The sequence below is a fragment of the Ursus arctos genome, unplaced genomic scaffold, assembly GCF_023065955.2.
Source record: "Ursus arctos isolate Adak ecotype North America unplaced genomic scaffold, UrsArc2.0 scaffold_23, whole genome shotgun sequence".
NCBI classification, from domain to species: domain Eukaryota; kingdom Metazoa; phylum Chordata; class Mammalia; order Carnivora; family Ursidae; genus Ursus; species Ursus arctos.
Genome location: NW_026622908.1, coordinates 35,965,676 through 35,987,175, shown reverse-complemented (window position 1 = coordinate 35,987,175; position 21,500 = coordinate 35,965,676). Strand labels below are relative to the sequence as shown.

The 21,500-nt window shown below is 43.1% G+C and overlaps 1 protein-coding gene across 29 annotated transcripts in view; it reads right to left on the bottom strand.

The window, feature by feature from the left end:
• Positions 1-21,500, bottom strand: part of CTNND1 (catenin delta 1) — a 51,506-nt gene that overhangs the window by 20,592 nt on the left and 9,414 nt on the right. For 19 of the 29 annotated variants that reach the window (XM_057317564.1, XM_057317571.1, XM_048214189.2 and 16 more), the window contains 2 exons: positions 2,031-2,150; positions 504-795 (listed from right to left, as the gene is read on the bottom strand). The exons of 1 other annotated variant lie outside the window; for it this stretch is intronic. In XM_057317564.1, the coding sequence (XP_057173547.1) occupies positions 504-698 (195 nt within the window). In that variant the 5' untranslated portion in view covers positions 699-795; positions 2,031-2,150. Of the gene's footprint in view, positions 1-503; positions 796-2,030; positions 2,151-7,396; positions 16,964-20,178; positions 20,365-21,500 lie in introns of those variants that run through there. 9 more of the 29 variants (XM_048214197.2, XM_048214218.2, XM_057317563.1 and 6 more) reach the window with 4 other exon arrangements.

Below are 21,500 nucleotides of genomic sequence, written 5' to 3'. Positions count from 1 at the left end.
CTAACAAAACAAGCATACAAGGACAATATGGAGCAGGAATACACAATTTATGGACACTGCCACACCTTCTGAGCAGACTGTTCCCTGAAGGAGACTGAACTGAAGCTGAAGAGTACAAGATGCCCAACCTTGCCAACCACTAAGCAGGCATTTATCTTCCTGAATGTTTGATACCAAGTTGGGGGGAAAACATCAGAGAAAACAGAAGGACCTTAAGTACAGCTCCAAACTACATAATCCACCACGACTAGAATTACATCCCAAACCAGAAACCCTACTTCGACAAAACAGGAAGTCGGATGGCTGCTTCTCGCCATACATCCATTCAACTCAGCAGAGCAGCAATATCCCTATTTCTTACATCAGTACTGGAAAGGTTCACCATGATACATGGGCACTGGGCAGCCCATCACCATGAGGCAAGTACTTTCCCAAGTAGTATTATAGCCTCTCTATGACCATGCCAAACTCCTACCTGCAGGTCTGATGGAGAGAGGGGTTACCTGATGCCGGCGGGTGAGGGTGCCGTTGGCCATGAGTGGGTTGGCATCTTGTGGTGAGACCCGGACGCGTTCCAGTTGCGCCGAGACGTGGCGCCGTTCCTCCTCCAGCGCCCGGGTCAGCTTCTCAAACTGGGCCTCTTGTTCCTTCACAGAGGCCAAGATGCTGGCGGTCGACTCCACCTCTGAGTCGTCCATGAAGGTAAGGGGCGGAGCCGCCGCAGGGCAGGGTAAAAAGGAAGGTGTGGATCACAGAGGGAGGAGCAAGGAGGGAGAAGTCCCCCCTCACTTCACACTACCGAGAGAAGGTAAGGGAGAGGAGAGAAAAGGTCACAGGTCAGAGAAGACAGATGAATCATTAATCCCAGAGCCAAAGATGCCCTCTTGTGGTTTTACTGCAACACAGAAAGCCAGCCACCACCAAGCCTGGGAGCCCATCACCAGTGTCCACTCAAGCAGGATCCTTTGCCCACTACCCTTTAACACCTCACCAGAAATAACCATTGAATGGAAAGGTGCAACTAAATCCAAGTCTACGCTGTTGGCAGGAGAGGGAGAATATGGCTAAGGGCTGTAGTCATGACAGAAGATTAATATTAGATTATTTTTCCCTGGAAAAATTTGCTGGCATTAACTCAATGAAAGTTGTAACTCCACAGTACACACCAGCACTCACTGTCCTGCAGGGGCAAGCCATTTCTAGAATTAAGGGAGCAGTACAGACCTACAGATCTTACTTACATCCCCAAATCTGAACACTGAAATTGCCTCAGTGGTGGCAAAATTTACTAAGTGAATATGCAAAGTGAAAATGCTCATCGGAAATAGAAATAGTAAAATACTTCCTACCATCAAACGCAGGTAACAAAATGAAGGCCCTCATATTTAATACATTTATGAAGGAGTCTTTCTTTCAAGACCTTCTATAATACTGAAGGCAATCCGTGGGCCTTGGCTAAAGGAGACATGAGAGCAGTAAAACCACAAAAAATTCTTATGTAAAAAGGCTCCGCTTGCAGCAACCTTCACCTCTTTGGGGAAAGAGTAAAATGAACATTAGGCTCAAACTCTGAAATTGCCCCTCGAAGTAGTTCACATTCTAACCTCCAGACAGTCAATGGCTGGGAACTTCCTACATCCCTGTTATCCTGCAGAAAGCTCTAAATAAACCAACTATATTTTTACATCTTTACTTATTCCAACTCGGGGTAAATATCCAAGTATCTAGAGGATTTGTGTGCTATTTATACAATGTATGATTGTTGTATAAAAATGAAGAATTCCCCATACCCTACTGCATTACCTGCAAGTTGGCCAGTAAGTGGGGGGCACAGTAGTCACATCACTGGACTCCATAGGGTGTCTCGCTTACAAACTGGCTATAGGAGACTTTATGGCCAGTCCAACATACACCATGTCTAGAAGTTTTAAAATAAACTCTCTTCCCCTATTTCCCACCCTCTTCTCAACCCCCTAAAGAAAAAAGACACTTTAAAAATTTATTCTTAAGAAACATATTTCCATACACACCTGTTAAGAGAAGGTCGTAACTGATTGGTTTTAACACAGAGAACAGCCCAGTCTAGATTCAAAATATCATGGGAGAAGCATCCCAGCCACCACAGCAAGGAGGAAGCAGGAAGGAGAGAGCTGCAGAAATATTTGGAGGAAAAATGAGATTGAGAGGAAAATAAAATATACACAAAACATTAAAAAAAATAAGAGGAACAGGGCAGGTATTGGGAGAAAGACAATCTGGGAATGGAAGGGAGTCGTGTAAAATATGACTTGGAATTGCTTGATGTGACAAATGCCCTTTGGACTTTACCCTGTCTTCAGATACCTGGACCTTGGATGTAGTTTTTATTAAAACCTGTATTCTACTGTCATGGAATACTTCTGTACAGAACCAGGTGTAGGTTATACTATAGATAAAAGTTCACTTACCCCCTATTCCCAGCAATCAAACTGGGGGGAAAAATTTCTGTTGTTGAAATTCCCTTCCCCCTCCTTCCCACCTCTAAGGCAGAAACCTCAAAGCCCAGTCCTAGCATGTCCGCAAAGACACTGAGAAACCAACGCAATAGTCGTAGTGAGGAAGACATGTGGGGACTAGCCTAGGCTGAGCCTTTTGCTTCAGTTCCCTTTCCCACGCTCCCCACGGCCCTACCAAACACAAACGCTTGGGCCTGTTTGCTTTAGAGTATATGCAGCATTCTGCAAGCAAGAACACCCAGAGGAACAGATAGACAGGTGTCCAATAAAATCCCTAATTAATCCTCCGCCACTAAGACTCCTTCCAGTGGATCCAGCACCGAAATCCAAGAATGTGGCAGCCCTTCTTTAAATTCCTCCGACCCTGGCTCCGGGCTCCCACAGTCACTTATCAACTCCTGTTCTTCCTTCCGGTCTGTTGCTGAGTTTTCGTATTCCCACCGTACACCCCAACAGGCCACTCAAACATCTTAATAAGCAACCTCATTAAAAAAAAAAAAAATGCTGCTCCCTCCTCATCTCTATTGCTTCATTTTAAGCACTGTCCTTATCCGCTATGAACGTTGACCTATGATCCTTCCACACCAATAGGACTCTTTAAGCTCAAGAGAGATTCTTCCAGTTCTAGATTTCAACAGCGCCTGAACTGCAGTTACCACTCTGGCAGCCTCCGCCCTGTAATCTTCTTTGCTAATAAAAGCCCAAACTACCACTATTATGGGGCATACAGTGACAACACTCCCTGCTGCAGAGAAACTGTTTGTCATCCTGCCGTAAACAGCTACTTTCTACCCCTACAACTTTAATTCAATAAAGGGAGTTAAGGAAGGTTAGTAGTTAAACTACCCAGGGCTCTAGATACGCAGGATCTTTTCCCACCCTTCATGGCTTTAAAGGCTGACCACCAGGCTCTATTTTGAAGAGGACAGCACAGTTAAGTAGAAAGAGAGGATCAGATTCCTAGGCCTAATAGGATCAGGAGATTTTCTGCCTGAAAGAGGGCAGAAGCAGAGGCTGTGTAGGATAGGATGCAGAAGACTAGTCCCAGTCCTAGCTCTGTCACTAGCCAACAATGGCAGAAAGTCACTGCCATGTTCTCATCTGAGCAGTGCCAGCATCACCAGCCCAGTTTAACTGAGAGTTACTAAGAGGATCAGGTGAGATAATGCATGTCATACAAATGTGAGGTATTAAGTTGTTTCAAGAGTTAGTTTCTATCTCCCAATTATATTACTTAATGGCAATGCCTCAGCCCAAAACTATTTTGTGAACTAGTAGGTGAGACTAACCGGATCAAAAGTATAACTGGGTTCTAAGGAGTGGATGAGCTGGCTCCCCTACTCCAACTCTATTTACCAGGAAGTCCCACCCAGACCAGTGTTTCTGGGACACAGAGTGCAGCATTACACATCTGCTATAATAAGTTCTTGACCCCTTATTTGAGGCCTTAGCAGTTTATGACCACAGAGAAAGGGAAGGTGAAAAGAACTAGCAATTACTGAGAGTTTTACATTTATTATCATAGTAATACAACCCTAAGGAAGGAAGTTTTACTGCAAATGAGAAAATAGGCTCTGGGTGAAGAAATTACCCAAGGTTTCGGTTAATAGCAAATTCTGAACTTAAAGTCAGATCTATTCCATTCCAAAGAATGTGTTCTCTTTCTACTACATGCTGTCAAGTCCAGAAAGTACCAGCCCAGTATAAGATGGACAGTCCAGCCCTTCTCCTCCACAGTCCTTGCACTTTCTGCCCAAACATCACAGGAAAAAAGCGGGGGGGGGGGGGGGGACTTCCATTTTTCCTTACGTTAAAGGGTTATTCGTAATGTCTACATATAAGACATAAGTGGGAGAATGGAAACAAATGGGAGGAAAAGACGGAAGTGGGGGAAGAGAATGAAGCCGCTGGCGAGCTACAGTACACTGCCTCTTCACAACTCAGACTTTAGGAGTCTTCATCCATGCCATACGCATAAAAATTATGCTTTAAACCAGAATCTGCAAACCATTAATGGACTTTGGCAATTAAAGTCACAGGAGTCCAGGCCAACACCTTTCTTAAAAGATTTTCAAATGAATTACACTGACTCTCACTACAAAAAGACCATCACAGAATTCTCAAAGTGAGGAGAGAAAGGCCACGCATAAAGTGAGCCCTGACATTCCCCTAAGACTAGACTTTCCCCTAAGACTATAACTGGTTTTACTTGTAACAAGCCATAGGTCCTATAGACCTATGAGTCTACAGCCAGGCTCCAACATTCAGGCGATGACAATGGTAAGAATTCAGTCTCTTCTGTAAGAAACCCAAACCAAAAGTTAAATTGGGTCAAATACCCAGAAGGACCAGAAAGACGATGCCAACCAGGTGGCTGGGTAGAAAACATCACCAATAACACAGTCCCTGGAATGGCCTATTCTACTGTAACCTGGCCATAGGAATGTAATTTGGAAATAGGATTCTTACAAGTTATACAGGCTTTAGAATCAGACTAGGTTCAAATCCCAGCTCCACTGCTTCTTAGCTATAGAACTTTGGTCAAAATACCACTTAATCTCTAAACCTCAGGTTCCTTTTCTGTAAAATGGGGGAAATAAAATACACCTAACGGTAGTTGTGAGAAGTACATGAGACAATACATATAAAGTGCTTAGAAAAATATCTTGACACACAGCAAGCTATTAATATGGTTACTGATACAAACACTACCACAAATAGCTAACACAAGGGACTAGAGCTTGGTGGTGTTAATGGGACTTTTGAATAAACCACACATGTCTCCACATGCTCCCCTCCCTGCTTTACAAGTAGCCCAATAAACTACAGGAATTCTTGACACTCTCAAAGGGAAAAACAAAATAAAATTCCAGACTAGGGGTCAAAAGACCTGGGGTTCAAGTCCTGGCTCTGCCCAAAAATAGCTGTGAGAACTAGCTTGCAGGGGAAGTTATAACCCCTATAAGCTTCACTTTTATTACGTGTTAGGGTTTAGCTTTAATGGCTAATATATGTAAAACTATAGGCTGGGTGATTGAACGTCTCTCCTACATCCATGCTATTCTGATAAGTGTATCCAAAGACATGACCAGAATTAGGCAAGCTAGCCCTTGTGGAAAGAGGAAAAAGTATTTGTCCTCAGATGGAGAACTCTAAAACCCCACAAAATAGTCTTTGGGTTTCTTAAAGAAATTTTATCTTCTGCAGCCAATCCCAAAGCCAGCTCTCCTCCTTCCTTTTTATTATTAAATCAAAACCAATGTCACAAAGTGATGCCTTCCCTCCAAAAGCAAGGATAAGCAAAACTCCTCTTCTGCATCATCCTAGGGATTTCACATGGCTACTTTAAAAAGCACACTGAGGGGCGCCTGGGTGGCACAGCGGTTAAGCGTCTGCTTTCGGCTCAGGGCGTGATCCCGGCGTTATGGGATCGAGCCCCACGTCAGGCTCCTCTGCTATGAGCCTGCTTTTCCTCTCCCACTCCCCCTGCTTGTGTTCCCTCTCTCACTGGCTGTCTCTATCTCTGTCAAATAAATAAATAAAATCTTAAAAAATAAAAAATAAATAAAAATAATAAAAATAAAAAGCACACTGAGCCTCGCACTGAAGAATACCAATCAATAAAATACAGCACCTGTAACACCACAGAGCTGTACCACGTAACGCTCAAGCCAACAAAGGTAGGTCTTCTAGATCCCTAAAAGGCATCTGTTTGCCTAAAATGGCATGTGCTCCAAAATTCAAAGCAATTATTCCTGTTCAACCATACACACAACTAACAGAAAATTGCCATTTTATTTTTAAATCAAAGGAATGTATTTTGTCAATAGTTTTCTCTGGCTTCTTATCACCAAGAGTGCTTGTACCAGAGTCCAAGGTCTAAGCGCCCCACCTACCACCTGAGGTTCCACCATCCCAAGCTCAGTGAGAACAATTCCAGTATTCCCTCCGTTTGTTAGGAAGACCTAACTCCCACACTAAGCCCCAGTCCCTGGACGTGATCCGTACTGAGACCTAAGTACTCTGCTCACTTTGGGATCTCAACCGACCACTTCTCAGAGTTACAACTGATATTCCTGAAATGGCCTTCTCTTCGGTGTTAGCAGTTTCTGAGCGTCCCTGTGGATTTGCCTGATGCAAGGCCCAGCTTCTCCACTTAAGAGCACCCAAAAGGCAGACTGGGGACTTTCATTTTCACAGCGAAAGACTAGATCTCAATGTGTCCACCATGAACCTCTCTGATGAATTAAGGGAGTCTTTGACAAATCACTGTCCTCTTAGGAAAGAGTGATACTTCTGATTGGAGTTTCAGAGAAAAGAAGGAAAATAAATATATGAACGTTTTCCTTTTTTTAAAAAAAACTACTTGTTAAAAGGAGGTTAAGCTGGCAATCTCCAGAGATCAACAAGACACCTTAAACTCACTTCAGTCTTCTTATCCTGACCCAAAGTTATAATCAGAATTTAGTTTTTTACTGTGACTTTAAAAGAAAAAAAACAAAACAAAACAAAACTCCATCATCTTGACCCTAAATTCAGAAACCAGATGGAACATTCTCCTTGTTCTCTTTTCCCCTACCGAGTATTCTGGGAACCCCCCAAACCATAAACATACTAAATGGCTGAATGCTGGACTGGCTTTGAAGCAAAGGAAGGGTGTGGCTCTCAGCTAGTGAGGGGCCCAGGACTGAAAGGGTATGGAAAGAAACAAAACCTGCTTCTCTCTGGGGCACGTATGACACACACACAGGACTGGTCTAACAAGTCCTTCTGATCTCTCAGGCCAGGCCGCCTCCTTCTCCACCCCCATTACCCACGTGCCTCTCCAAGGCCCTCCACTGGGACAGACAGCGCTGAATTTTCTCTCAATCCTGAAAGTCTGAGATACATGAGTTACTTACCTGGATCCCTGACGCAACCCTGCCAAAGGAGCCTCACCTAGCCTTATAAGGAGAAAGCAGAGCTTTAGGGAGAGGCCGATAAGGAAACAAAGATAAGAGGGAGGGGCAAAAAGAAGGAGGTGTCAGACTGGAGGAAGGGGAGAGGCCAAATGCCTTTCTCCTTCCTACAGGAGAAGGGAGAAAAAGAGGGAGGTCAAGTACACAATGGGAAATGAGAAAAAGTCTAATCAAACTGGGAAGGTATTGTGTAACTCCTGTGTCATAAAGAGAAATCCTAAAATTAACTAGGATACCTTATACCCGTCCTTACCCTAGGCTAGAAAAAAAAATTTCATGGAAAAAAAGCTTAACCTTAGGGTTTTCTAGAGGTCACCCAACTGTTTGAGCTCACATTCCTTTTTTAAAGAGGCAGCTTCTCACCAAACCCCCTTACTTTCTATCTATGGCATTTTCAACATTTCCTTGCTCATCCTTTGTTTTCATTTTTTAAGATTGATTATTTATTTATTTATTTGTCAGAGAGAGAGAGAAAGAGAACACAAGCAGGGGAAGGGGCAGAAGGAGAGCGAGAAGCAGACTCCCTGCTGAGCAAGAAGCCCAATGCGGGACTTGATCCCGCGACCTGGGATCATGACCCGAGCCAAAGGCAGACGCTTAACTGACTGAGCCACCCAGGCGTCCCTCTTGCCCATCCTTTGACGGTGACTTGGGAAAGCTGAAAGCAAGTAACTGAGTCACATTTACAGTCCTGCTTCCTCAAAGCACTGGAAAGAGCAGTAAGACACCCCGCCATCAGGTTTAGAATATACACCCCTTTTGAGACAAACAACAAAGAGTCTATGAGGAAATCAGAGAAGTGTGAAGGTCCTGTGTCAGCTATAGGACAGAGTGCTGAAGGAAACGTTTTTCCCTATCTAAAAGAAAGAAGAAAATCTGACTTTATAGGGGAAGAAAAGTTGTAAGTTATTGATTAGTGATCTCCCCAAGTTATCACACATAATCCTCTCAGCAACCTCTGGGATGACACTGGCCCCTTTTTATAAATGAGTAAACTGTATGTCAGAAGACCTCAGTATCCTGCCCAAAGTCACAGAGCCAGTGAGTGGTGGAAACGCATCTGTTCTGCTCCAAGTTCATGTTCCTTCTTCCTGATAGAGTACAGGGGGTATGAACTTTCTACTCATCTTGTGGTTAAAAGTCATTCTAATTCCAATAGAGAAGCTGACCAAGAGTAAACTTTTGAGGGGGGCGGATGGTGTGGAAGCAGATAAACTTTTGGGTCTTACCTACACTTTATTTTTTTTAAAAAATTTTAAAAGATTTATTATTTGAGAGAGAGAGAAAATGTGCACGTGAGCTTGGGGAGGGGCAGAGGGAAAGGCAGAGAATCTGAAGCAGACACTGTGTGCTGAGGTGTGCTGAGCTCGGAGCCTGACACGGCTCGATCTGACTGACCCTGAGATAATGACCTGAGCTGAAATCAAAAGTGGAGTGCTTAACTGACTGAGCCACCCAGGCATCCCTGGCTCTTATCTTCATTTTAATGAGCAAGAACTTACCCGATTCTGAGGAAGAATAGCTTGCAATCTACCTCAGATTTCCCATTTTATAAAGGAATAAGAATTCAGGGAAAGGTGCTAGGGGCAAAAGTAATACAACTTTTTACATAATCACCTATCCTTCCACTGGAGGGCCTGCTCTAGAAATCTGGCTACATGCCACATTCTCAAACCATCCCTACCTCAAGAAAGAAAACCTGATCACAAATATCCCTACTCTCATTTTTAAAGTGGCATCTCACTAAACCAAAAGCAGAAATCAGAGTTGGGTAGGAAACAGAAGGAACTAGAAGCGGGGAAGATTGTGCTGGCCAGCATCAGAACAGAGGGGAGGGATTGTTCTAGCGGTATGTTAGCAATCTGCCTCTGGGGCAGCTGTCCTCCTGGGCAATCAAAGGCCGGTTTGTGTGTGTGCTCAGGGACTAGCCAGCTTGGCAAGAAGTTGAGGACTCAGCCACCCAATCCACAAAGTTAGAAGAGATGCCTGTTTCACAGCTGGAATGGACGGCAGGGAAAACACAAAACAAGGGGGGAAAGGAAGGAGGAGGGGCACAGAGAGTGCTACAGGTGCTATTTCAGTGGGGGTGGGGGGTAGGAGAATCCCAGGAAACTACCAACCATTCCCTAGTTATGTGCAAACAATGAACTGCCAATACCTCCCAATACTGAATCAAAGAATGGGTAGATTTCTCTAGCTCTGTGTGTAGTAGGGTGCCAGCTGGAAGGGTGAAAAGTAAAATGCTGGGCCCCAGCATCGCCTGTTTCTCTCTGTCCCTTTCAGACCCAACAAAGTATCTGCAATACAGAGTGAATAAACATTATATAAACAAACATCTATCTCTTTCTAGAATTCCTTTCTTAATTAAATCCTAGAGATCTATAAATAACAGTAACACACATAAAACTCAGTGAAATTCCCCAGTGCTAGGAGATGGAGGCCATTTATATAACTCAAGTGCTGAGACGCAAAAGGCCAGTCAGAATTCACACTCCCTAAACCCTCGGAGTAGCTAGATGCTCGGAGACCCATTAGACACACAAAGGCTGCTCTCTTCTCAGTAGAGCCCTGGAGCAGAGCTGCTCTCCAGGGACAAAGAGATTTCACAGGAGAACCACAAAGACATGGCCCCTCTCCGTTCCCCCACTCCCAGCTTTCTCACTTCCTGTCACAGTAGCACCAGACCACAGTCTCCCAGAAACAAACAAATACAAAGTGCTGGATTCTGGGCTGCAGGCCAACCGCATTCCAGGGCATCCTGTCTACCAATCACCAGCCAGAGCTCCCACTTTGCCCTGCTCAGTTCCTTATCATGTTCGGGAAAACAACCCTCCTCCCTGCCCCAAGCCAACACTACATAGGACAAAGCTAAGGCCTTTGAGAATCTCAGAAAGACACTGTGTGTGGATCTAAGGGTTTCAAGGGGGTGAGGGGATTTTTAAGATTCCTACTTGGCAAGTTTCTTCAATTTGGAAGCACGGCTTTGGGGATTTTAAAGCTGCTGCTGCTGTGATATTCAGTTCCAATACATGTGATACATCCCAAAGAAAACTTCACGATGGCAGTCTGATTGCCACTCTGGATTCAGTCAACGGAACATTCCCACCTGGAGAATGACTTTAAAACACATCCTCTGTCACCCATTTCCACTGTTTCCAGTCTTTCAAACCCTTTTCCCCACAAGCATAAAGTTGATTCTTAGAGGCCCCACAGAGAACAAACAAAGGCAGCAGGCTCCACCCTACAAAGAGGCAGGATAAGCACCAGCAGGTGCTGGGAGCAAAGTTCTCTACCTCCTTAGGGAAGGAGGGGAGGACTAGAATTGCACAGTAGTCCTGGCAGCAAAGAGGTCAAGACAGCAACCTCAGCCTTTCCTGCTCACTACTCCCCCTGGAGTGGGTCAGGGACTATAGATTTGGAACCTCTTCTGGGGGCGGGGGGAGGGGAGGGAAGCCTTCCTTTCTAATAAGGGTCCTCAGCTACTTCCAAGAATGGGAAAAATGATGCATTCTTCTGTTATCTTGTACAAGCCCACTGGACGTTGGCCCTAAACCCCAGAAGCAAAGATTCAGATAGAAGTCAAGCTAATCTATTAACCAGAGATTCTTGAAATCCAAAGGAACACCCTTTGCCCACAGGGCTCAATTCCCTCCGCGTGAAGCACAGCTCAGGCTCAGCACAGTTCTCCAACCAGGGTACTAGTAATACGCTATCATTTCTCATTGCTTCTTCTCCTTTTCTTTCCCCTAAAAACTCCTTCCCCCTTCTTGGATCTGCTAGAAGTAGTCTGGGCTGAACCGTCATCTAGATAGTATATGATGCAAAAGAAGCCTAAGTCTGAAACAGCACAACTTAGAAGGAATTAACTCATATCTGGATCTGGCATAACCAGGTAGAAGGAGGTGGGGCAGGAATATACACAACAGTCAGCCATTCTAGGGCTGGGTAGAAAAATGGGTATTTAGCAACACTAGGCTTTAGAACAGAACTTCAACAGCAGAGCCTAGCCACTGCAAACTATCACTGAAGCACACACACAAAAGTTTAAGATCCCTTACCTAGCACTGAATCAGACTAACTCCCTTTTTCTCTCAAAAGTAACTGAGGGGCGCCTGGGTGGTTCAGTCGGATAAGGGTCTGTCTGACTCTTGATTTCAGCTCAGGTCATGATCTCAGGGTCAAGATGCGTGTCAGGCTCTGTGCACAGCATGAGTCTGCTTGAGGTCCTCTTCCTCTGCCACTCCCCGTGCACACACCCACGCGCGCTAAGTAAAATAAATCTTTTTTTTTTTAAAGAATAACTGAAAAAGTAGTTCCATTTGTTAGTATTTTTTTTTCTTAAAGATTTTATTTATTTGAGAGAGAGAGAGGATGAGTGGGAGGGGCAGAAAGAGAGAGAATCTCAGGCAGACTCTGCCCGGACTGCAGAGCCTGACTCGGGGCTTGATCTCAAGACTCTGAGATCATGACCTGAGTGGAAACCAAGAGTGGAACGCTTAACCAACTGAGCCACCTAGGCGCCCCCAATTGTTACTATTCTTTTCCCATTCTCCCTCATCATAGCCCAGGTCAAATAAATCAGTCAATTAAGCAGTATCATGTGAGACAGCTATACAAAAGGAGACCAAAAAATCTAGTAGGAGTGTTTTCAGAGATACTTTAAAAAAAAAAAAAAAAAGAGGGCTGTGAAAGACTCGCCCCAGAGGACTGGCCACACCCATATCAATGCTGCCACTCCAAAAGGATGCTTGGCAGGTTCTCTGCCTCAAATTGAGCAGGTGAGACAGAAAAGCTGTGCTGACTCAGAAATACAGTCACCCCAGGGTGTGAGGGAAGGAAGGAGAACAGTATAGCCAACCGATTACAATTTAGCATGACTTCACCAAAGATCCTGGTTCTAATTGTATCTCTGGCCGTTTGCAGACATATTTAGAAAACCCAACCAAAGGAGTAATGAATGGGTAAGGAGAAAGTCAACGGAGGGGCCCAAGACTTATGCTGAATACTCAGTGGTTGGAAGGGCATGAATTTGTTTTGCTATCTAACTTCCCACATACCCCTCTTTCCAAATCAGGCCCAAAGCTGAAAGAATTGAGGGGGGTGGGGAGGCAGAGAAAAGAATGTGACTGAAGAAGGTTTAGCTACATTCCAACTAGCCAGCATCCCACATGGTATTAAGAGTGCCTGAGAGTCCAATCCCACTACATGGGAGTTGCTGGGGCTCTGCTAACATACATCCAATTCCTCCAATCCTCCATCCCCCCACCCTCAAACACTCTGAAAAGCAGCGTAATTGAGATAGCTTGATGAAGGCACCAGCTGTTTCCACCACGCTCCCTCCCCCCAACCCCAGAGACCACAGTTCAAACTCACATCAAACACTTAATACAATTGACTGGCCAGTAGGAAGGAGAAGCCTGGACTAAAATAGCAGGAAGAGTGCCAACTGGCCCCACTCAGAAAGAATGTTTTCTTGGCTCAATTTAAAAATAAGAAACCTTTGTCACCCACTCCCTTCTGCCCAATTATGTTCTCTTTTCCGCAACCTACCCCTCAGTGTCAAATGGATTTGAGTTTCTTCCCTACAGCTCCTTGATCTATTTTCAAATGTCAGGGAATACAGGGGAGGTATAAGGTTAAATGTAAAGTAATGTCTGGGAGACTGGGAGGCTCCCTGGACTGCAACAGCCAAACCGAGCACAGGGCTCTCACACAAGAGACCACACAGCACCCGTCTCCATGTTTCAAATGAGGAAAGAAGGGAATAAACATGATATTTTCACACTTGAACAATGATGGTAACCTGATTTCCCAAGGCACAGGTAGCCAGTGAAAAGTATTAACATGATCAGCCCCTCCCCCACTCACATTAGAAGTTGGCCAGAGCTAGCCAAGGAGGAAGGGAAGGAAGCCAGCACTTCCTTTTCAGACAGGAAGTAACATTGGCCCTTCCTGTCCGAGTTTTAAACAAACTGTCCAGCTGAGTTTCAATGAGAACATCCTCTCCTGAATGTGTTCCACAATTTCAAAATGGAGAGGGGAAGTGGAGATATGGTCTAAAAGTTTCCCTCCCTCACAACAGGCCAGTCCTCCATACCATGCTAACTAAGTACTGGCATAACCCCCAAGTCAGGCAGTGACATCTGTAATTACTAAACAATACAGCATACAGAGGTAGAAAACTTCAAATCAGTCACCTTCTCACCATGTCCACTACCATGAACTATTCTTTTCTACTTCTCATATTAATTTAAATAACCACCCAACTGAGAAATCACATAGATATGTAGCTTAATTCAAATGTTCAGGTTTTATGGTTCTCAAACCTAAGTGATCTGAATCACCTGGGAAGCTTTTTAAGAAAATACAATCTCTCGGGGCGCCTGGGTGGCGCAGTCGTTGGGCGTCTGCCTTCGGCTCAGGGTGTGATCCCGGCGTTCTGGGATTGAGCCCCACATCAGGCTCCTCCGCTATGAGCCTGCTTCTTCCTCTCCCACTCCCCCTGCTTGTGTTCCCTCTCTCGCTGGCTGTCTCTCTCTGTGTCAAATAAATAAATAAAATCTTTAAAAAAAAAAAAAAAAAAGAAAATACAATCTCTGGAGCACCTGGCTAGCTCCGTCAGAGAAGCATGTGACTGTTGATCTCAGGGTCATGAGTTCGAGCTCCATGTTTGGTGCAGAGATTACTTAAATAAATAAATAAACTTCAAAAGAATAAAAAAATTAAAAATACAATCTCCCAAATCTACTTCCTCATCCCCCATACCTCAATTTCTAGAGGGAATGCCTGGGAATTCATGCTTTTAAAAAGCTCTCAAAATGATAGTCAGCTGTTGGGAACCACCGTACTAGCCTATCCCGGGCAATCCTCTGACCACCACACTCCTCTAGCAAGAAGGGCACTTGTTATTAAATACTGTATTGGGCCTATTATTGTCCACCAAACAGCTCAGATCATTATTCCAGGTGAGATTAGAGGCTGTTGGAAAGCATGGGTTTAAATACAAGGATGGCTGGAATGACACAGTCCTAAATCCTATACTCTAGACTCAGAACCTAGAAAAGAATTATCTCATTTTTTTGGAATCCTGAGCTGTACACTGGAGAACATCCCTATTTACACTGCAGACTGGACAGCCCTGATTATTTTTAAAACAACTTAGTTCAACTGTCCTCCAAGAAACAAAGAGTTGTGCCAACATTTTCAAAGACTGGTTCTATATCCCATCCCAAAAGAAGTCCAAAGTTCCAAATCTAGAATTCACAACCCTAGATAATTCTAGTCCAGTTGAAAATACTGACTCAAGGGTTACCTCTGACACTCATTCAAGCAAAAGTCACTTTAACTTCTGGTTTGAGTAAGAGCAAGCGAGTAGCAAAATGTTTTTAGAAGAACCATAAAGAGAGTATTTCCACAGGAAACATGCATCACTAAAGATTTAGGAAAGAAGAATGCCATTCAAAAACATACTTCCAAGACAACTACAAACACAGGGCACCTGGGTGGCTCAGCTGGTTGAGCATCCAACTCTTGGTTTCAGCTAAGGTCATGATTTCAGGGTTGTGGGATCGAGCCCTGCATGGGGCTCTGCACTCAGTGGGGAGTCTGCTTGAGATTCTCTCTCCCTCTGCCCCTCCCCGTTCATGTGTTTGCACGCTCTCTCTTTCTCTAAAATAAATAAGTATTTTTTAAAAAGACAACTGCAAGCATCTATGAATGCTGAAGTAATACGCATCACGCAGTTATTTAAAGCAACTTCAAAATTAGGGGATTCTGTGATTGCCTAGTGTATTTCCTATGCAAGATGACACAGTTACTTGACCAAAGCAGAAGAGGATGGTAAGGAAATAAATGTTTCCTGATTGAGGTCATCTTCCAAGGATGATATTAAGTAACAGGATGACAACTAGATAGGTATAATTAAAGAAAAGGACAGAGGGTAACCAGGTCAAGTTGCAGGGCTAAACTCCAAACAGTGAGAGAAAGGAGGACAGAGAGATTCTTTCACTAAAGGACAAGACTAGCTAAACCAGATTATCTTGAGAGGGAAAGTAAGAATGGGTGATTCAAGACACAAGTACTCTGAAAATCAAATATCCTTTTACTTTCCCATATGTGGCTGCCATAGAACATCAATCACTAAATAGTTGGTGCTTATTCCTCCATCCCACCAAAGTCAACCAGGCCAAGTGGTTCAGTATATGCTTTAATAACCCTTAATGCTTAAACACACATATGGAAAGGGAAAACAGTGCAAAACAGAAATAGGACTATGGTGACCTATAATGTGGTCCCTGAAGCCATTAAATACCAAAGATTACAACTTTGGGGAAGCAGGAGCTTTTTGGTCAAATGAACAAAAAGAAAAGCAACAGATAAGTGGGGCATATGTAGTCATAAACCAAAGCAACAAATGTACTCAAAAGGAAACTACACAAGATCTGTCAGTTCTCCTGTTCATAGAAAATTGACAATGTAGGTAAGAAAGTAGAGAAATATATTTCTCTAGGGAAGAAATGTTTTATCTCACTTCCCAAACACATATAAGCTTATTGTAAATAGTTGCCCTGCTATTGTATTCTCCAAGACAAGGGTCATCAACCTATGCAAAATCTGCTACTCTGCAAATTACCTGTTGACTATACTCACACGGAACTTCTGCAATGGGACAAAGATGGACGCTGGGTCAGGTATGGCCTCAACTCTATTTACAGAGAACACACAAAAATTCGTTACCATCCGTTGTCTCTGGGGTCTTAAGTGAGGAGGAAACACTTTTTTGCATTGTACAGTGAATGAGAAGGTCCTAAATTATCCCCTCTTCCCCCCAACACGTATCTATTGAAACTCTCTGAGTAGGTCTACTTCTCCCCCATATCTCTTGCTCACTGGTAACAAGCAGCCTCAGGACTTGCACTTTCTACTCTTATCTACATGACTTCACCCTAATATCTTTTAAGGTCTCTCTCAAACATACCTTATTAGGTGAGGCCTTCCCCAACCACTCCTTATATTTAAAAACTTCACTCCTACCCTTGCACTTCTTATTCACCACTCTACATATTCTGCTTTATTTTTTTCTCAGTTGTATCACCACACTCTGGCATACTATACATTTACTTATTATCTATCTCTTCCAACTGGACTATAAACTCTGTGAGGTCTATTTGGTGTACTGTTATATTCTAGTGCATAGCATACCACAGGCTCTCAAATTTTTTATTTTTTTTTAAGATTTTATTTATTTGTCAGAGAGAGAGAGAGGACAAGCAGGGGGAGCATCCGGCAGAGGGAGAAGCAGGCTCCCCCTAATTTTTTTTAAATGAATGAAGATGTTTCACTTTTCCACTGAAAACAGAAAGTTAAATTTTAGAAAAATAAATCAACTTTGTTCATTTTTCTTTCTATACTTTTGAGCACGAAGGTTTATTCACTACATCTTGTTAGGAGATTTAAAAGATAACTCTTGTATTGTTTGTTTGTTTTTTTTTAAAGATTTTATTTATTCATTAGACAGAGATAGAGACAGCCAACGAGAGAGGGAACACAAGCAGGGGGAGTGGGAGAGGAAGAAGCAGGCTCCTAGCGGAGGAGCCTGACGTGGGGCTCGATCCCAGAACGCCGGGATCACGCCCTGAGCCGAAGGCAGACGCTCAACCGCTGTGCCACCCAGGCGCCCCAACTCTTGTATTGTTACAACTAAATATTTGGAGTAAAGAAATCCTGCCCCTCTCCTGCCAAAAAAAAAAGTTTCTTGCAATGAAGTTCTATACCAAAAGTGACATATACACGTGCAAAACAATTCAAAACAATTCAGTCTTTAATTCTTTTTAAGATGTTTTATTTTTAAGTAATCTCCACACCCATCATGGGGCTCAAACCTACAACCCTGAGATCAAGAGTCGTGTGCTCCACCAACTGAGCCAGGCAGGTGCCCCAACAATTCACTCTTTCAATTAATATGCTGGGCTATATATTGTCTTCTGAATCTTAATAATGGTTGAGAAACAGATATTTCCACATGTATATAAGAGCCCATGTAAGGTAGTAAAAGGATGGGACAAAGAATGCTGTCATGTTTTCTTAAAATAGCCTAAGAAGGCAATTTTTAAAAATAAAAATAGGAAAGAGTAAAAAGATTCTTGCTTACTGTTGGGAGCCTTCTTTCTGAGATCTGTGATAATACTTAATTTTAGAAATGCACTTAATAACATCTTTGATTTCCATTTAATGTAACTTTCTATACTTTTTTTTTTTTCTAATTGTGATCTTAGGCCCATCAGCTGGGGTCTCTTGTAGCCTGACCTGCACATTTGGCTGACCTTCAGCAGGGTACACATTCAAACAACCAATTCTGCCCTGGTTGACAAAGTACTCACTGGAGAGGAGAACAGCAGAGAGGTTACAGAACTTTCCCCATTCCAACACAGAAAGAGCAGAAACAAATCAGATTGGCACTAATTTCTCCTTTAAAACAGGCTACCCTATTTTAAAAGTGTGCTGAATATACACCAGCTACTTTGTTTCAATGAGATTCACTCCACTTGCAAAGAAATGGAAACTGTAGGTGCTTTGGTAAAAGTATTGAAAAGTTGACCCAGTTTCTATAACAATGTCTTATGTCCTCAACCATCAGAATATATTTTGGTTTCTTAAAATACAAGCTCCCTAAAACAAAAATCTTTTCACGCCACAAAGCAATCTCTCAATGTGCTACTGCATTCCAACAGAAAACAACACAGGAAGCACACACATAAAACTGGTAATTTACTCTTGGAAAAGTACATTTTTTTAGCTCCACTGTCAAGTGACCCAAAATGGGTAATTCATTAGTAAATGTGGATGAGATTTGAAAATCAAAAAGATAAAAACTAATCTGAATTACTAGAAGAGATCTTCTTGAATCACAATTTATCTTAATCTAGATCTAACTGAAATAAACCAGAAGCAGTATCCTAATACTTGTACCTTTAGCATATAAGTACAATTTATTCTATGGTAAGAATCAGAAACTTCTTCCACAGGGGCGCCTGGGTGGCTCAGTCATTAAGCGTCTGCCTTCGGCTCCGGGGGTTATCCCAAAGTCCTGGGATCGAGCCCCACATCAGGCTCCTCCGTTGGGAGCCTGCTTCTTCCTCTCCCACTCCGCCTGCTTGTGTTCCTTCTCTCGCTGGCTGTGTCTCTCTCTGTCAAATAAATAAAAAGAAAGAAAAGAAAAGAAAAGAAAAGAAAAGAAAAGAAAAGAAAAGAAAAGAAAAGAAAAGAAAAGAAAAGGAAGGAAGGAAGGAAGAAACTTCTTCCATATTAAGTGTTAGCAAGGCAAAGCAATGCCCATGAAGACAACCAATCTCAGGAGAAAAGATAGGGGACACCAGAGATCAGGAAAGAAAACAAAAGGGAGAAAATGTAGAAGAATCAGCAAACGGAAATGTGGATTAAAAAAATGGAGGGGCGCCTGGGTGGCTCAGTTGTTAAGCGTCTGCCTTCGGCTCAGGGTGTGATCCCGGCATTCTGGGATGAGCCCCACATCAGGCTCCTCCGCTGGGAGCCTGCTTCTTCCTCTCCCACTCCCCCTGCTTGTGTTCCCTCTCTCGCTGGCTGTCTCTACCTCTGTCGAATAAAAAAATAAAATCTTTTAAAAAAAAATGTAAAGAGTTGGGTGGGGAAGCTATGGAGTGCCAGCAGAAATTAGTTTAAATACCATTCAGAACACCGGTTTCATGGGTTAGTTAGTAGGACGAGAAGGAAAACCTTCAGCTAGAAGAAACCTAGAAGTTTCCAGGCAAGGCTGCATGTAACACATATATATTTCCCACAGGCCACAGTTTGCCTTTTCTACATACAAGAGCAGACCTCTTTCTTAGAAGCACACTTCTCATGGGAAGCATTGATGAACTCAAAATTTCTACACACCCCAGTTTTACAAATCCAGAAATAAGGGTTAAAAATAGAGAATGATGTTCCCTGAACATAAAAGAGGGAAGTTTATTTCAAGAAAAGGGATAGTAAAAGCCTGCCTTCATTTCTATGTAGTTTCCTGTACAACCATTCATAGCTGAATATTATCCTGCAAAATCCTGGTTGGACAATACTTCAAGATAAAGAACCTAGTCCAAAGTAAAAAATAATAAACCCAAACAAAGCTTTTCCAGTCCAGTCTCTGCAAAATTAAAGTTTACCCTTGGATGCTGGAGTTTTGTCTCTTGTAGATAGAAAAGATGGGAGAGGGGGCACCTGGGTGGCTCAGTCAGTAAGCATCTGCCTTTGGGTCAGGTCATGATCTCAGGGTCCTGGGATCAAGCCCCACCTACGGCTCTTTCCTCAGTGGGAAGCCTGCTTCTCCCTCTGCCTCTACTTCTCCTCCCACCACCTATGTGGGCACCCTCTCCCTCTCTCTTTCAAATAAATAAGTAAAAGAAAAAGAAAAGATGGGAGAAACCTGTAGGGCTCTTTTCTGAAGAGCCAAGTCTCCAAGTCTGAAGAAATTACTGTAAGCTCTGCAATTTGTTTCTCTTCTCCCAGTAATGCCTCACTTTACTTTATTAAAAGTTTTCCATCGCTGTATTTTGGACAACCCTGCCCAAATAACTCCCCAGACTTGCCTATTATTAGACACTTATCTTTCCAAAAGTTAGTTTGGGGAGCCTGGCTGGCTCAGTTTGTAGAGCATGCAAGATCTCAGGGCTGTAAGCTCAAGCCCCACGCTGGATATACAGATTACTTACAAACAAAATCTTAGAGGCGCCTGGGTGGTGCAGTCAGTGAAGCATCAGACTCTTGGTTTCGTCTCAGGTCGTGATCTCGGTCCTGAGATTGCCCCCCCAATGTGGAGTCTGCTTAAGACACCCTCTTCCACTGCCCCTCCCTGCTGCGTGCGCACTCTCTTTCTCTCTCAAGTAAATAAATGAATCCTTAAAAATAAATAAATAAAATCTTTAACACAAACATCTATACCACAGAATATTAGGATTTAAGAGACCTGAAGGGGTATTTAGTCCAACAGACAAAAGATATCTGAATTCATTTAAAGCATCCATTCTAATAGCAAAAACTTACAAGGCATTACTTTGAGCACCATTTTTACATATATTAAATCACTTAAGCATCACAACAATTCTATGAGATCAATAATACTGTCCTCATTTTACCAATGGAGATCAAGGCATAGAGTGGTTCAACAATTTGCCCAAGGCTACACGCTAGTAGGCAGCAGTGCAAGAGTCGATTCCGGGCAGACTAGCTCAGGGATCCATGCTCTTAACCACTACGCTACACTGCCTTGCCTCTCCAGATCCGTGGAACTCTTAGACTGGAAATTCCGTTTGGTCAGCATATTGATCAAAAAATACAGAATAATAAAGCATTTGAGGCAAAAGGTTAACTGTGGGTGTCTAGGTGACTAAAGGATACACAGGCGGTCTTATGCTATTCTCGGAACTTTCCTTTACATTCGAAATTTTTTTCAAAATTAAAAGTTTGAAGTTGCTTTTATCATCATATAATGGGGTATCTTTTGTAAAAGTGATGACCAAATTACCTGTTGGCCAGCAAAAAAGGCTTTAAGAAAACAATCCTTATAATGTCCCCACTAAATGCCTGATCTAAATTGCCCACACCACTCCAGTCAGACTGAAGGACTCACTGGAGAGGAAATGGCCCTAAAAATGCGGAACACTGTCCCTGAACCACAACAGTAAATGCGGGCTCCATTCTCAATGCTTAATATTTAATAACCAATGACATGTAATCCCAAATACAGAGGGAGGGGGGCACATTTACTCCCAAAAATTCATTATACACAACCAAATACACATCTATCCATCCACTTATTTCCCCCTTGCTAGTTCTAACCAGAATATCAGTTCTTCCCTCCTTACTCTGTCCTTGCCAGGATGTATCAATGCTCTCTATTGGAAACCTTGCAAGCAGCTACATTTAGGCAGCACGATCCCTATTTCAGCTTTACGATCATGGCACTTGAATCCTTGTGCAATGGAAGAGAACATGAAATCACATACTGATAACCTACGCATCATTCTTTTAGGCA